The following is a 15,365-nucleotide window of genomic DNA, read 5'->3' on the forward strand; positions in this document are numbered from 1 at the left end:
TGAAATACTCTCTTTGAAATTCTGAAGGCTGCAGTGATAAAATACGGGGAGTAGACGGTCATATACAGTTCGTCCAGAAAGCAGACTGTAGTTAAAAAAAATCGGGCATGAAAGGAAAGTGGTGGGTGAGAAATGAGTGAGACATGGTTGTAGCCCATCAATCCATACATTGAGCAGCAGATAAAGGAAATAAAAGAAAAATTGAGAAGGACAAAGTTCAGGGAGAATAAATTAAAAATTTCAATTTTGTCAATGATACAGTCAAAGACAGCAAATGTCTTGGAAAAGCAGTTAAATGGATGGATACAAACATGAAAATAGGTTAGAAGATGAGCATCAATAAAAGTTATAGGCTACAAAGGTAATGGAATGTATTTGAACTGAATCAAGCTATGCTAGTTTAGGAAATGAAACACGAAATATTAGGCCTATACGAGTTTTGCTATATTGGTAGCAAAATAACTGACTATGGCCATGGTACATGGGATACTGACTACAGGTATACATTTAAGTGTTATGAAATCTTTCCTGATGATATTTGCATGTAATGTAGCCTTCTATGGAAGTGAAATGTGAGCAAGAAGCATTTCAAGGGAGGAGAGGAGAAAAGCTTTCGTAATGTGGTGCTACTGAAGAATGCTGAAAACTAGATGCATGCATAATTTTTTTCCGAGGAGGTACTGGTCTGAATTGAGCAGAAAAATTTAAGGCACAACATCACTAAAGGAAGGCATTGATTGACAGTTCACATTCTGAGTCATCACGGAATCGTCAATTTGGTATTGGAGGGAAGAGTAGAGGGTAAAAAATTGTTGAGGGAAACCGAAGTATGACTACCGTAAGCTGGTTCAAATCGATGTAGGTTGTAGTCTGGGGACGAAGAGGCTTGTATAGGATATAGTGGTGTAGGGATCCCCATCAAACCTGTTTTTGGACTGACGACGACGACGACGACGACAACTAGTGACGTATTTAGTGATTTTTGTGTTTAAACATGTGTATTATGTTGTACTGAAAAGTCGAGGAATGTGACATCGTGGTATAGAAGTGTTACCTCTTGATAGTAACGCATTTTGTATTTATTAATCGTAACATTATATTAGATAACGGAGTATAATAAAGTACGGAGTAAGTTAGCTAACAAGTGGTTTCGATCATATCCGCGCAATTAAAAAAAAATCCAAATACGCAGAAACACATAGTATTTCGTTTTTTAAAAGAAATGTTACAATGTTTCATCGAGTTCCATGTAAAATTTAAATGTGAGTTTAATCTGAACATCATATATTCTTCCTTCAGTCCCGTAAGCGTATAAATTATTTTCTTTCATGCTGTACACATTACGTATCTGGTATCGCGTATATCGTATTACCGTGTTTCTAAATACATTGCTTACCATTATAAACTGTTGTCACATAATACTAAGAATATACTATTGGGCACACATTCACTACAGTTGCGTTTTCAGTAAACAACATGCGGCAGCGGCCGAAATCTGACACTGACATTTTCAGATTCCTCGCAGTTTTCTTCAGAAAATATGTCAAAGACATTTGATTGATCAATCAGTTACAAATTTTGAAAAATTGTTCATTCCACTTGAAATTTTAGAATGTTACATAAATTATTTAAAGATCCACTACTGAACAGGAGTACCAATTTCCCATGAAGTATAGACTGTACTGTAGTACTGTACAATGTAGAGGTGGCAAAAAATAACGTAACTGATAGAAATAACCGGTTACTGAGAAGTAACGGTTACTGCGATAACCGTTCCTCTGATCCTGGCAGTTATTTCAATAACTGTTTAGTGTCAACAGTGCCTCGCGCCATCTGTTGACCGAAGATCGTACTGCGCATTTGGAAGGCGTTCTATAGACCATGGGAATAACTGTGAGACTGCGCGCCATCTGTTGATAAGAACTGTGTACTATTTCGTGGGCCTCCGTTACTTTTAGCATAAACAATTAAATAAAGTTAATGTCCGAGCCGTGGCTGATAGGAGCTGCAGTACAGGCATTAACAAGTACGGTCGTTCCCTTAAGCCACCGCCTTACGTGTTAATTTAGCTTGGACGGGTAGTAGAAGGAAAGTTACTTAGGAATTCGAGCGACTATGGAAATAACTGTCAGAGACCGGTATTCTCCTCTGGCAGTTATCGTTATTGGCTCGTAGTTCTAGTTCTCTGGTAGTTATCGGGCTACCACCACAGATAACCTGGAAGCTGGTAACGGAATAACTGTGTGTCTAGACGTTCCTGACTCGGTGACTCCAGTTAAATTCGTAGTTCCAGGTGATATTTCCAGAGAGGATAGTAACTGGAGCGAACAAATATTTTCGTACTGCTACGGAAATAGCCGCTGGCAATCGCGAATGACAAATAACATGTCAGAAAGTATAACATAATACAGTGGAATATAATAATTATTATCCTCATCATTTGTCAGGAGATTGTTAAAATATGTGAATATATCACAGTAACTGCTAATATTTACAGAATTGGTATACTGACAGAATAAAACACAGTTACGTACTTTTAATAAATTTATCGTACACAGAATACCCGATCTTGACTGTTGCAACCAAGTGCTGTCAAAACTGAAATATAACAGAATTTTTACCTAAGCTGGTCTGTCAGTCTCTGTTACGATATTCATCTACAGAGTAGAAGGAGGGGTCAATGGAAGCGTCTGATTCCACCCGCCTGCTTCGACGTAAAGGTGTTGTGGTGTGTGAATGTCATTACGGCACGGTGTTTCTGAGTTTGTTTGTGTGTGTGTGTGGGGGGGGGGGGTGTCGATCTAGGTTGCAGTGCCGGAATTTGCTGGTGGTAATTAAATTTTTTTTTCTAGCTGTGATGTTTTGTGTATTTATGATGTATTGAATGTGATTTAATTTATGTAGGGATGATTGATTTGTGGACTTTTGGGATTGTGGTTTTATTTTTCGCAGTTGTAGGTGTTGGTTTTTTGGCATCGGTAGCTGTGGTGGACCTATATAGGTCACCGGAAATGACCGATTCCCATTTACATAGTTGTGTTTGTTGATGTTTTAGTATCGTCATCTGAGGTTGACCTATATAGGTCAAGGGAAATGTCTGATTCCAATTTTCGTACTTTTAGTTGTGGGTATTGGTGTTTTGGTATGGTCACCTATAGTTGACCTATATTGTTCAAGGGAAGTGTCCGATTCCTGCAGATTTTTGTTGGTGTAGCAGAATGCTGTAATTTTTTTTTCTTTTTGTTCTTCATTTTGTGTTTTGGGATCATGGTGTGTTTTTTTTTACTAGCTTGTCCTCACCCTAAAACCCCCAACTTCCCGCAGTTGTCCCATTGGTTTGATTGTATTTTTGGTGGGAAATGTAATTGTATTATTTATATGTATCTTCGTGTATGTAGTGACGTCATAGACACACTTAAAATAGCCATTTCCGGCATATTGATGACGGGTGGAATCAGACACTTTTGTATCAAATAGTCTTTCAAACACACTGTAAACCGTGCCTTATCTGAAACCAAGTTTTTAATGGTTGCTGACTTGCTGGCAGTTTATTGAAAATGCATGTTCCTGAATATTGGACCCCTTTTGGACCAAGGTAAGTAATTTTAGGTCTTTATGTAGATTGCTGTTCCCATTTCTAGTACTGATATTATGTATTAAGCTATTGGTTGGAAATACTTGTAACAAATTTCATAAAGGAATAAATAGACTAGGAAGCAGTGGTTAGAATACAAAGTTCCTTGAACAGGTTCCTACATGATGTTCTTGAATTGATACCACAAACGATTTTTATTACACGCTTTTACATGCGAAAAACTTTTGCTACGTTTGATAAGTTCCCACAGAATATGCTCCCTTATGAAATAACAGAATGAAAAAATGTGGTATGCCCTTCCCAACTGAATTTATTATCGAGTTGTAGTCCCAGAAATGTAACACTGTCAAACTTTTCGATCTGCATGTCTTCATATGTTATAAACATGCTGTCGCTGGAGAAATCGAGCAGTTTGCAAATCTGACATAAAACTTGGATTAGCGTAATCACACTTTCCCCAATAGGACTAGCTTTTACAGCACAGGAGTAAACGAATCTGTCACATTACGTATATTTTTTGTTGTATTATAAGGGTGTACACTTTATTCTATTATGTGAGCAGCACAAGAAATTAAGCTTCGAATTTAACCTACAGTACTCAGTTTACATATTACTTCATACTTAAAAACGCACGTTGTTAACATTTTACTTAAACAGTGCTTTGGCGAAGTTCCGCGTACTTTCTGTCGCAGCTGCGAGGATAATATTTCTAATAGCGACCGATAACCTACAAACATATAATATGAAACACTAATAATCGTTCTAACATCAACTAAAATGTACCCGGAGTTAATAAGCTAAGGTTATGACACGATTCATACGACATTCCTGCTATTTTACACTACTCGCAGTTATACTGATAACTAAACTGATGGATTCCAACTATGTCGTTATTTAACTGTCGGAGTTATCGGTATTCGCTAGCGAAAAATAACTTGGCAGTTATTAATAACGGTTAACTATAACGGTTATCAAAGAATAACTGGAACTGTGATAACGGTTACTCCAGAATAACTGTTTGGCCCACCTCTAGTACAATGCAAGAGTGTATACATCCAAAGATGTAAGAAGTAAAGATCACCCCATTGACCATTTGAGTCAACGGCGCCGGTGGAGGTGGGCCAAACGGTTATTCTGGAGTAACCGTTATCACAGTTCCAGTTATTCTTTGATAACCGTTATCGTTAACCGTTATTAATAACTGCCAAGTTATTTTTCGCTAGCGAATACCGATAACTCCGACAGTTAAATAACGACATAGTTGGAATCCATCAGTTTAGTTATCAGTATAACTGCGAGTAGTGTGAAATAGCAGGAATGTCGTATGAATCGTGTCATAACCTTAGCTTATTAACTCCGGGTACATTTTAGTTGATGTTAGAACGATTATTAGTGTTTCATATTATATGTTTGTAGGTTATCGGTCGCTATTAGAAATATTATCTTCGCAGCTGCGACAGAAAGTACGCGGAACTTCGCCAAAGCACTGTTTAAGTAAAATGTTAACAACGTGCGTTTTTAAGTATGAAGTAATACGTAAACTGAGTACTGTAGGTTAAATTCGAAGCTTAATTTCTTGTGCTGCTCACATAATAGAATAAAGTGTACAGCCTTATAATACAACAAAAAATATACGTAATGTGACAGATTCGTTTACTCCTGTGCTGTAAAAGCTAGTCCTATTGGGGAAAGTGTGAGTACGCTAATCCAAGTTTTATGTCAGATTTGGAAACTGCTCGATTTCTCCAGCGACAGCATGTTTATAACATATGAAGACATGCAGATCGAAAAGGTTGACAGTGTTACATTTCTGGGACTACAACTCGATAATAAATTCAGTTGGGAAGGGCATACTACATTTTTTCATTCTGTTATTTCATAAGGGAGCATATTCTGTGGGAACTTATCAAACGTAGCAAAAGTTTTTCGCATGTAAAAGCGTGTAATAAAAATCGTTTGTGGTATCAATTCAAGAACATCATGTAGGAACCTGTTCAAGGAACTTTGTATTCTAATCACTGCTTCCTAGTATATTTATTCCTTTATGAAATTTGTTACAAGTATTTCCAACCAATAGCTTAATACATAATATCAGTACTAGAAATGGGAACAGCAATCTACATAAAGACCTAAAATTACTTAGCTTGGTCCAAAAGGGGTCCAATATTCAGGAACATGCATTTTCAATAAACTGCCAGCAAGTCAGCAACCATTAAAAACTTGGTTTCAGATAAGGCACGGTTTACAGTGTGTTTGAAAGACTATTTGATACAGAAGTGTCTGATTCCACCCATCATCAATATGCCGGAAATGGCTATTTTAAGTGTGTCTATGACGTCACTACATACACATGGCAACAAACACGAAGATACATATAAATAATACAATAACATTTCCCACCAAAAATACAATCAAACCAATGGGACAACTGTGGGAAGTTGGGGGTTTTAGGGTGAGGACAAGCTAGTAAAAAAAAAAAAAAAAAAAACACCATGATCCCAAAACACAAAATGAAGAACAAAAAGAAAAAAAAATTACAGCACTCGGCTACACCAACAAAAATCTGCAGGAATCTGACACTTCCCTTGAACAATATAGGTCAACTATAGGTGACCATACCAAAACACCAATACCCACAACTAAAAGTACGAAAATTGGAATCAGACATTTCCCTTGACCTATATAGGTCAACCTCAGATGACGATACTAAAACATCAACACACACAACTATAAAAATGGGAATCGGTCATTTCCGGTGACCTATATAGGTCCACCACAGCTACAGATGCCAAAAAACCAACACCTACAACTGCGAAAAATAAAACCACAATCCCAAAAGTCCACAAATCAATCATCCCTACATAAATTAAATCACATTCAATACATCATAAATACACAAAACATCACAGCTAGAAAAAAAAAATTAATTACCACCAGCAAATTCCGGCACTGCAACCTAGATCGACAGTCCCCCCCCCCCCCCCCCCCCACACACACACACACAAACCAACTCATAAACACCGTGCCGTAATGACATTCACACACCACAACACCTTTACGTCGAAGCAGACGGGTGGAATCAGACGCTTCCATTGACCCCTCCTTCTACTCTGTAGATGAATATCGTAACAGAGACTGATAGACCAGCTTAGGTAAAAATTCTGCTATATTTCAGTTTTGACAGCACTTGGTTGCAACAGTCAAGATCGGGTATTCTGTGTACGATAAATTTATTAAAAGTACGTAACTGTGTTTTATTCTGTCAGTGTACCAATTCTGTAAATATTAGCAGTTACTGTGATATATTCACATATTTTGACAATCTCCTGACAAATGATGAGGATAATAATTATTATATTCCACTGTATTATGTTATACTTTCTGACATGTTATTTATCATTCGCGATGGCCAGCGGCTATTTCCGTAGCAGTACGAAAATATTTGTTCGCTCCAGTTACTATCCCCTCTGGAAATATCACCTGGAACTACGACCTTTAACTGGAGTCAACGAGAAGCGTCTCGCGGGCCCCGAGGAATCATGACGTCACATCATGACATGACGTCGTCTCTCACGCTAGCCAATATCGCTGGTAGTTTTCGAAACGCGGATATTCTTTGAACATGACATGCTAATGCCTTGTGGGTGTGGGTGTATAATGGCGGGTTTTGTGATTTGTGCGCGTTAAAGCTTTTCAATCACGGAAAAAAATTGACAATATTTGCTGCAAAAGCAGATGCTTGCAGAGGAGAAAGGATAATTTATATTCCAGATAATGGATGGTAAGTAACTTCCGTTAGTAATCTTATAATGCTCAAGAAAAGTAAAGTGTATGGTAAATCTACAGAAATTTCATTATTTGTGCCTATAGTATTTTGATGCATTATGTTACCCAGTAAAGTTTAATTCAATGCATCTATGTGGATTATTTGTGGTAACGGCGTATTCTCGTAACAAATGGCTTCGGTATTTAAGTTGCAATCATCGTAACTTTTTCGTGATCAAAAATTGTGTAGTAACTATTCTAACCTGCACATTTGAAAACTTTTGAATGTTCAAAATTACATCGTTCATCATAGTCAATATTTTTTACAGTAAAATAGGTATGAAATTGCAGTGACTGAATCCAGATTTGTGAGTGATGTAATCTGTTTTTGTAATGGATGTTTCAGTTTCTGAAGTGAAAATCCAAAGAAGAGAAGACAGCGAGAAGTAGCTTTTTGTCTGTTTCATGGTTTATAGGCCTACTGGGGAAACTCGCCATGTAAAAAAACGAGTAACGCATCAAGCTTGGTACCTCTATGGTGATGTGGAAATCCAAGCGTTGTTAATAAAGAAATTAATTCGTGTGTGTGTGTTTCTTTTGATTCCTTTACCATGTTGCTTATAGTAGACCAAATTTAATTAAAATACCCAGGTGATAATTTTAACATAAATTGGACTAAGGGCATAGCTTTTTCTAATGACTTTGATTCTTCTCAGAGGCAAAGCATGAACATTTACCTTCCTCAGGCATGTGTCTTCACTAGTCATTTATGGCAAAAGAAATCACTGACTGAAAGCATAATTTGCCTGGTAGACATAATTGGAAATGGCCTTTTTAGTTATAATTTTACATTTTTGGATTACAGTACTCCCTGAGAGATTAACTTATGCGTTTCTTGACCCTCACATGATTAGTAATGGATGTTTCACCACCAGGTCAGGCATACAGCATTAAGTGTCCTGCTCTGCTGTGAGGAGTATGGTAGTCAATGTGTTAAGCAGGCATTTAGGAACTTTGAGTGTGAAGTATATGAATCTGTACAATCGTGGCTAAAAAGAACAGCTAGAATGCTATTTACGGTTTCAGGAATTATCCTTTACACAGTTAAATATGTATCTAAAAATGAATTCATGAATAACTTTGTAGTCATTTAATCGTTTGGTTTTGTAAGACATTTAAATAAAAATACTGCAGGCCCAAAAATAGTCTGGAAATGGCAAGGAATATCAAATATAAGTAAATATTTTTCCTCAGTAAGATTAAAGTGTAAAATTGCTGATACCTGGTTGTTACCATATCACTGCTGGCCCCAGCAGAGCAGTCTGCTGTGACCACCGGCACCTTCATGCCAGCCAACGGGTTAATACACAAAATAGGGCAGTGCAAGACTTGGTCCATAATTCTCATTGGTTGAAGCAACTAAAATCAAATTTGAGGTGTGCTGGAACTGTGTTATTGGTATATTCCCCAGCATGATTTAAAATTTTTGCATTGAAATGGCACTAACAGTGCGTAATATATTTTGCAAATGAGAATAGATACTAAAAAATTTATGTGGGAATATATTTCAAGAAACCCTTTCATACCGAACCTGACAATTATATTGACACACAATTAAACCCACCTGAATGGCACACTGGGTTACACAAGCATTAGCTGTAGATGTAGAATAGGTAATTTACACGGAAAAATTTTCATACAAATTTTATTATAAAGCACACTAAAGTAAAGGGAAAGGTGCAATGTCTAGATGAGATAAACTTGGACACACAAGAACTGGTTTTGCTCAGATATATGGAAAATTAACTGTAGTATTATATGACATACAACACATCTGAGGTGCAAATTTGTGGAGAGGAGAGATTGCATTGAACCTGTTGTGTATGGTGCACATTTCGTTGCAGTGCTGGGATGATGACATCCAGATTTCAAAATTAGTGGTCTAGTAATGAAATCTCATCAGTTTTAATATTTAAAAATAAACATGCATGAAAAAGGAAGCTGAATTAGGACTTTCAATTAAATTGCAAAAATGTTCTTGTTTTGCACATTCACTGCGGATGACACTTAAAAGCACGGTGTTAGTAGCTCTTATTGACCTTTGTGTCAGCCACAGTGAACATGATGAAGGTTTTAAAGTAACAAAGTAGTTGTTGACATTCAGGTATTAATGGATGACGGCAGCAAACAGCAATGAAATAATGTGAATTGCTTAAACCAGGAATTAAACAAGTCTACATAGCTTTGAACACAGTCAAAATATGGTTGGTTCAAATGGCTCTGAGCAGCATGGGATTTAACTTCTGAGGTCATCAGTCCCCTAGAACTTAGAACTACGTAAACCTAACTAACCTAAGGACATCACACACATTCATGCCCAAGGCGGGATTCGAACCTGCGACCGTAGTGGTTACGCGGTTCCAGACTGTAGCGCCTAGAACCGCTCGGCCACCCCGGCCGGCGAACACAGTCATTTCACACTTCTTATTCACGGCATATTTGTGTGCTATAACTAATACAGCAACCTTTTATTTTCTCATCTTTGATCTGGTACACGTGTCACATCTTACTTGTTTTCCTAGAGCAACTCTAGGTTTACAAGATCCACATTTCAGAATTCTGGTAATTGCTAGTCCTACCTCATGCTGAAAGTGTGGGTTGATAGCTGTCTCTTCAGATATGATCTCATCAACTGCCATTTCAGAAGCTAGAAGCAAAAATGCGATTATTCAATTTTCTGTCAGTGATGAATATATCACTAATGAATAGCTATATTCATGATGGTATAGAACAGTGCAGGGCCATCTTCTGGAACACCTGCTGGGTAGACTAAACTGTGCACTTCACATCCAGTGCATCAATTTCTTCATAGGTAGTATCATAGTACACTACTATCTCAGACTTGATTGTTGCGATGCTCAATGAAACAGCATTATGCCTTGAAGACACTAAACTAACAGCCTTCTTAAGTTTTTGAATGAAGGATATAAGAAGTAATATATCCAAAAACAATTAAGTTTTACATTTTGCTGTCAGGAACTCTTTTGGAATCTTTCCTTTCATTATTATTTTGTACATGTGTGGCCTTTTTGTTTCCTCTTCCCAGTTTGACAAGCACATCTGATTTGCTTAATGGGGATATTTATGGTTACAAAAAAAAAAAAATAAAAAAAAAAAAATAAATATGTGGATACAATGCAACCTGCAAACCAAGATCATCCTCCAAAACTTTACGAGCCTAGGAAATAGGCACAATGATTTGGACATAATAGCATGTTTTAATAAACCACATGTTTCAGTTATTACTGAGCACTGGTATACCAAAAAAGAATCTTATTATGCACCCATTAACAAAGAATTTCTGCTCATCTTTCAGTAGGGATATCAAACCTTATGGTGATGTTGCAAAAAGTGGCAATAATTGGTGTTCAAAGATGTAATTCCTACGTGTTGAAGGTGTTACTCAACTTTCTGCGATAAGCTATAGATGGGAAAGGAAACATAATTTTAGATATAGACAGACCTCCATCTGAAATTACAGATTTGTTTTGGCTAATCTCTATCAGCTGCTTGTAGAAAGAGATACTAAATACTAAGGGAAAATTGCTGGTAATTATGCTGGTAATTGTTCACAGTTTAATAAAACCTTATCTAACACAAATCAGTTTTCACTCATAAGGATGGTGAGTGGCACACACAGATCTAACATTACTGATAGGTAATACAGGATACCCAGGACTTTGTACTGGGACACTTTTTTTTGTTGATTTGTGTAAATGACAAAATACTGCTCCTCAAATTCAAGGATAGTTCTGTATGCTGATGCTACACCCATTGCATGCAAGTGTAAAGATCATGAGCAACTACAAAAACTATGAAACTGTATTACAAATGAAATAACTCAGTATTTCTATGAAAGTCATCTCATTGTCAGCACAAGATAGCAGCAGTAACGGATTTTCACCCCACAAGACAGATTTTCAAATTCAGTTGTGCACTGGAACTGATATTGTCATGAAAGAAAACTACTGCTTGGTTACAGTTAAAGTTTCTATATTTAACATGTTATAACATGGAAACTAATTACCATACAAGAACATAACTTGGTAGCATTAATGTCAAGGACACGGGGAAGAGAAATAATGCAGAATCAATTCAATTGAAACACTTGTAATGTGCTGCTACAGTACACCATACCATTACATACCAGTACCATTACTGGTGACGATGATGGAGGCTGTTATGAAAAGCTTGCGATATTATTCAAATCTGATATGGCAAGTCAACAGAACTTTTGATCCATGTGAGTAAAATTATTGTGTAAAATTGATAGTGCAGCTTCTTACAGAAGTCTCTTCAGGGCCTTCGGAGTCTTTCACTTACATGTCAACATATTTACTCCCTAATAGTATTTGTTGTTCATAATAGGGGTAATTTTACTCTGTTCAGTGAAATGAACTTGCAAAATACTGGAAGGAAAAACAATGTCCATGTAGACTATACATCCCTGCCTACGATTCAGAATGGAATTTCACATTCTGATTGAAAGTCTTTAACAGATTGCTGCTAGACATCAGGCAGAAAACTGAAAATCCTAAGATATTAAAAAAATACAAAGTAAAAAAAAATATTTTATTAGCCTCTCCTTCTATAACTATAATTAAACGTAATGTTTCGACTCAAGGATGTATATGCTAGTTAACACTAAGGTTCAAATTGACAGGGTTTTAATGTTACCATTATATATAGGGCTGCCAGTACTCATTGTAAAATTCTGAAATTCTTTGTACGAAGTATGAGAGAAAAACAGCACTTGAATAAAAAAACCATTTCTAGCTTTCAGGGTCATTACTTCCTTCCTCTGGGAAGATGAATACGTTTTGTGACTGGAAATGAGGGGAAGATCACTTAGACCACTCGTATAGAACACTTATATGACACTTTCATGAGTACTGCTCCAAAGTTTGAGATCCAGGTCAGATTTAAGCAACACATTGAAGCAACTCAGAGGCTAGATAGGTTACCAGTAGTTTCAAACTATGTGCGAGTATAATTTTGTATAACACTATTGGTAAAATTTAGAAGGTATGAGAAATCAGGGCTCGGATGATAGACAGCCGTCCTTCCCTCTCTCTATTTGCGAGTGGAACGGTACCATTTGGTTGCATGTGTAGTATGTATATACATAAAAATATGGAAGAAAATTGTGACTGCCTGCTACATTAAGAAGTAATAGTTAAACTAACCTAAAGCTTCGTGATTTAGTTCAAATGTTTTGTCCCACTGACACACTCTGACAATCAGTGCATCTATAGCAGTCTTACAATTTGGAGATGTCAGTATTGCTTCGATCTATTAATATTCCCTCATTGAGCTCTTTTTATCTTAAGATCACATAAACTGGATTTTTGAGAAACTACATACAGGAAGATGTGATTGGCACATAGCTGTTTGTTTACAGAAAAACAACGATCAAAATTTAAGCATATCGGTAACACACAGGGCAAGAGCACATATCTGGATTTCGCCCCCTTTTCCCTAGAAACCTTGACTGGAGTAATCATAACTTTATTTGTAGCATAGTCTGAGGTCTACATTAGGCTGAAAAGCGACAATTTCGTTGACAGTTGTGGAACACAGCGAATGAAAAATAAAGGTTGTGGTAACGGGCAGACGTGTGTCTTTGCCTAATATTTGTTTGCAGCATATTGAAATGCACTTTCCCACATTTAACGCATTTCTCATAATAAAAAAATAAAACTACTAGGTCATCCCCAAAAAACATATATTAGAAGATGAACAAGCATCCGACGTGTTTTGATGCATATTACGTACAGATATTGTACACAAACTGGAAAAATGCAATGGGCGTTCCACTACGCATCCTTTACCATATTTGATTCGTTTTTCCGCATTTGCTACTGCTGGTATGGGTTCAAAGACAAATTCGTGCTGCAAACGTCTCAGTGGTAGTTAGCCTACATTAGTAAGATGCAGTTAATGCGTTAAAAACATTTAGACACATTGTCCGCAATGCGTAATATGTGTTATGCTATAAATCACTCTGCCTTTCGACCAGTAATTTGTAATCAGTTGGCTTCAATCAATCACGTACGACTATAATATGTAACTTTGACTACGCTGCGGATTTATCATGTCACCATAATCCAGATTATTCGCATTTAAACCTTCTTTCTACATTTTATTCTGTTAACGGAAGCTTCAGTCAAACAATTTGGATTGATTTGACATTCCAAAACAACAGCTGAAGGCAAGTCTGAATAAACACTGTAGCCAACGTGTGACGTCAATTGAGTCAACAGAGTTGTTTACTGGTCTAGTCACCAGGCAGCGCTGTCACGCTTTCAGCCTTTCTGATGACGTCATGAAGCGATTCCTCGGGGCCCGCGAGACGCACGTGGAGTCAACGAGTCAGGAACGTCCAGACACACAGTTATTCCGTTACCAGCTTCCAGGTTATCTGTGGTGGTAGCCCGATAACTACCAGAGAGCCAATAACGATAACTGCCAGAGGAGAATACCGGTCTCTGACAGTTATTTCCATAGTCGCTCGAATTCCTAAGTAACTTTCCTTCTACTACCCGTCCAAGCTAAATTAACACGTAAGGCGGTGGCTTAAGGGAACGACCGTACTTGTTAATGCCTGTACTGCAGCTCCTATCAGCCACGGCTCGGATATTAACTTTATTTAATTGTTTATGCTAAAAGTAACGAAGGCCCACGAAATAGTACATCTTATCAACAGATGGCGCGCAGTCTCACAGTTATTCCCATGGTCTATAGAACGCCTTCCAAATGCGCAGTACGATCTTCGGTCAACAGATGGCGCGAGGCACTGTTGACACTAAACAGTTATTGAAATAACTGCCAGAATCAGAGGAACGGTTATCGCAGTAACCGTTACTTCTCAGTAACCGGTTATTTCTATCAGTTACGTTATGTTTTGCCCAACGCCTTCTTTGTCTCGTTGCTTGTTATAACCTGCGATAATAAAACTCATTGACATTGTTGACATGTGAATGTCGTTGTGTAATGTTTACAATTTGCCGGAGGTCGACAAGTATATAGTGCAGTTTACTAATAAAGTAGAAGACAGTAACGTAAAGTTAGTATTGTAAGAATGATTCTACCCTCTGCTGCTGCGAAGATTGTGTATCAAGGAAAGAATATATGTTGCAGCATCAAATTATCAGGAACGGTTGTTCGTAAGTTCTATTTATTTACAAAAATATTTCGGCTACAGTCAAGCCGTATCAGAGCTGTCTTACTAAGAAATATTACATATCTGGCCCCTAATAGTTTTAAGAAAAACTCGTTCATCAACTGTCTTAGACCATGACAACCGTGCCGCATCTGGACTGCAATGTGTAATCATTATATAGCGTTATGATGTGTTATTTACGTGGCTCGATACCTTTTATGGAAACGGAACCTTTGTGCCGAAGTTCATGAGCCACTTGCAAAAATCTATTGTTGCAAATCATGTATATATTATGTATATAATTGCAGGTCGTGCATTTTTCCTTGTTAATGTACGGTGTATGTGCTTAGCATACATCAGTGTACATGATATGACATCGACCTAGTCACAGATCAGTCCGTCACCATAAACAATATTTCAGGAGGGGGAGGGGCCTGGGAATTGTTGTTTGTTTTTGTGATTGTTCGGTCGAAATACTGGATCGATGCAGCTCTCCATGGCGCTGTATCCTGTGCCATCATCTTCATCTCCGAATAACTACTGCAACTTACAGCCTTTTTTACCACCACCCCACACACATTTCCCGCCAATACAGAATTGGTGATCCCTTGATGCCTCAGAAGTGTCTTATCAATTATTCCCTTCTTATAGTCAGATTGTGCCAAAAAATTTCTTTTCTTTCCCATTATTTTATGTACCTCCTCATTACCTACATGATTTCCCCAACTAATCTTTTGCATTGTTCTGTAGCACCACATTTCAAAAATTTCTCTTCTTATCTAA

The 15,365-nt window shown here is 37.4% G+C and overlaps 2 protein-coding genes across 5 annotated transcripts in view; one reads left to right on the plus strand and one right to left on the minus strand.

Moving 5' to 3' along the window:
- Positions 1 to 1,670, minus strand: part of LOC126092112 (uncharacterized) — a 221,560-nt gene extending 219,890 nt beyond the window's left edge. For all 4 annotated transcript variants that reach the window (XM_049907550.1, XM_049907551.1, XM_049907548.1 and 1 more), the window contains exon 1: positions 1,397 to 1,670. In XM_049907550.1, the coding sequence (XP_049763507.1) occupies positions 1,397 to 1,399 (3 nt within the window). In that variant the 5' untranslated portion in view covers positions 1,400 to 1,670. The remainder of the gene's footprint in view (positions 1 to 1,396) is intronic.
- A 12,697-nt stretch (positions 1,671 to 14,367) lies between these two features.
- LOC126092495 (39S ribosomal protein L39, mitochondrial) overlaps positions 14,368 to 15,365 on the plus strand; it is a 74,649-nt gene continuing 73,651 nt past the window's right edge. The window contains exon 1 of the mRNA XM_049908113.1: positions 14,368 to 14,586. Within this exon, the coding sequence (XP_049764070.1) occupies positions 14,502 to 14,586 (85 nt within the window). The 5' untranslated portion in view covers positions 14,368 to 14,501. The remainder of the gene's footprint in view (positions 14,587 to 15,365) is intronic.

The sequence above is a fragment of the Schistocerca cancellata genome, chromosome 7 (assembly GCF_023864275.1).
Source record: "Schistocerca cancellata isolate TAMUIC-IGC-003103 chromosome 7, iqSchCanc2.1, whole genome shotgun sequence".
NCBI classification, from domain to species: domain Eukaryota; kingdom Metazoa; phylum Arthropoda; class Insecta; order Orthoptera; family Acrididae; genus Schistocerca; species Schistocerca cancellata.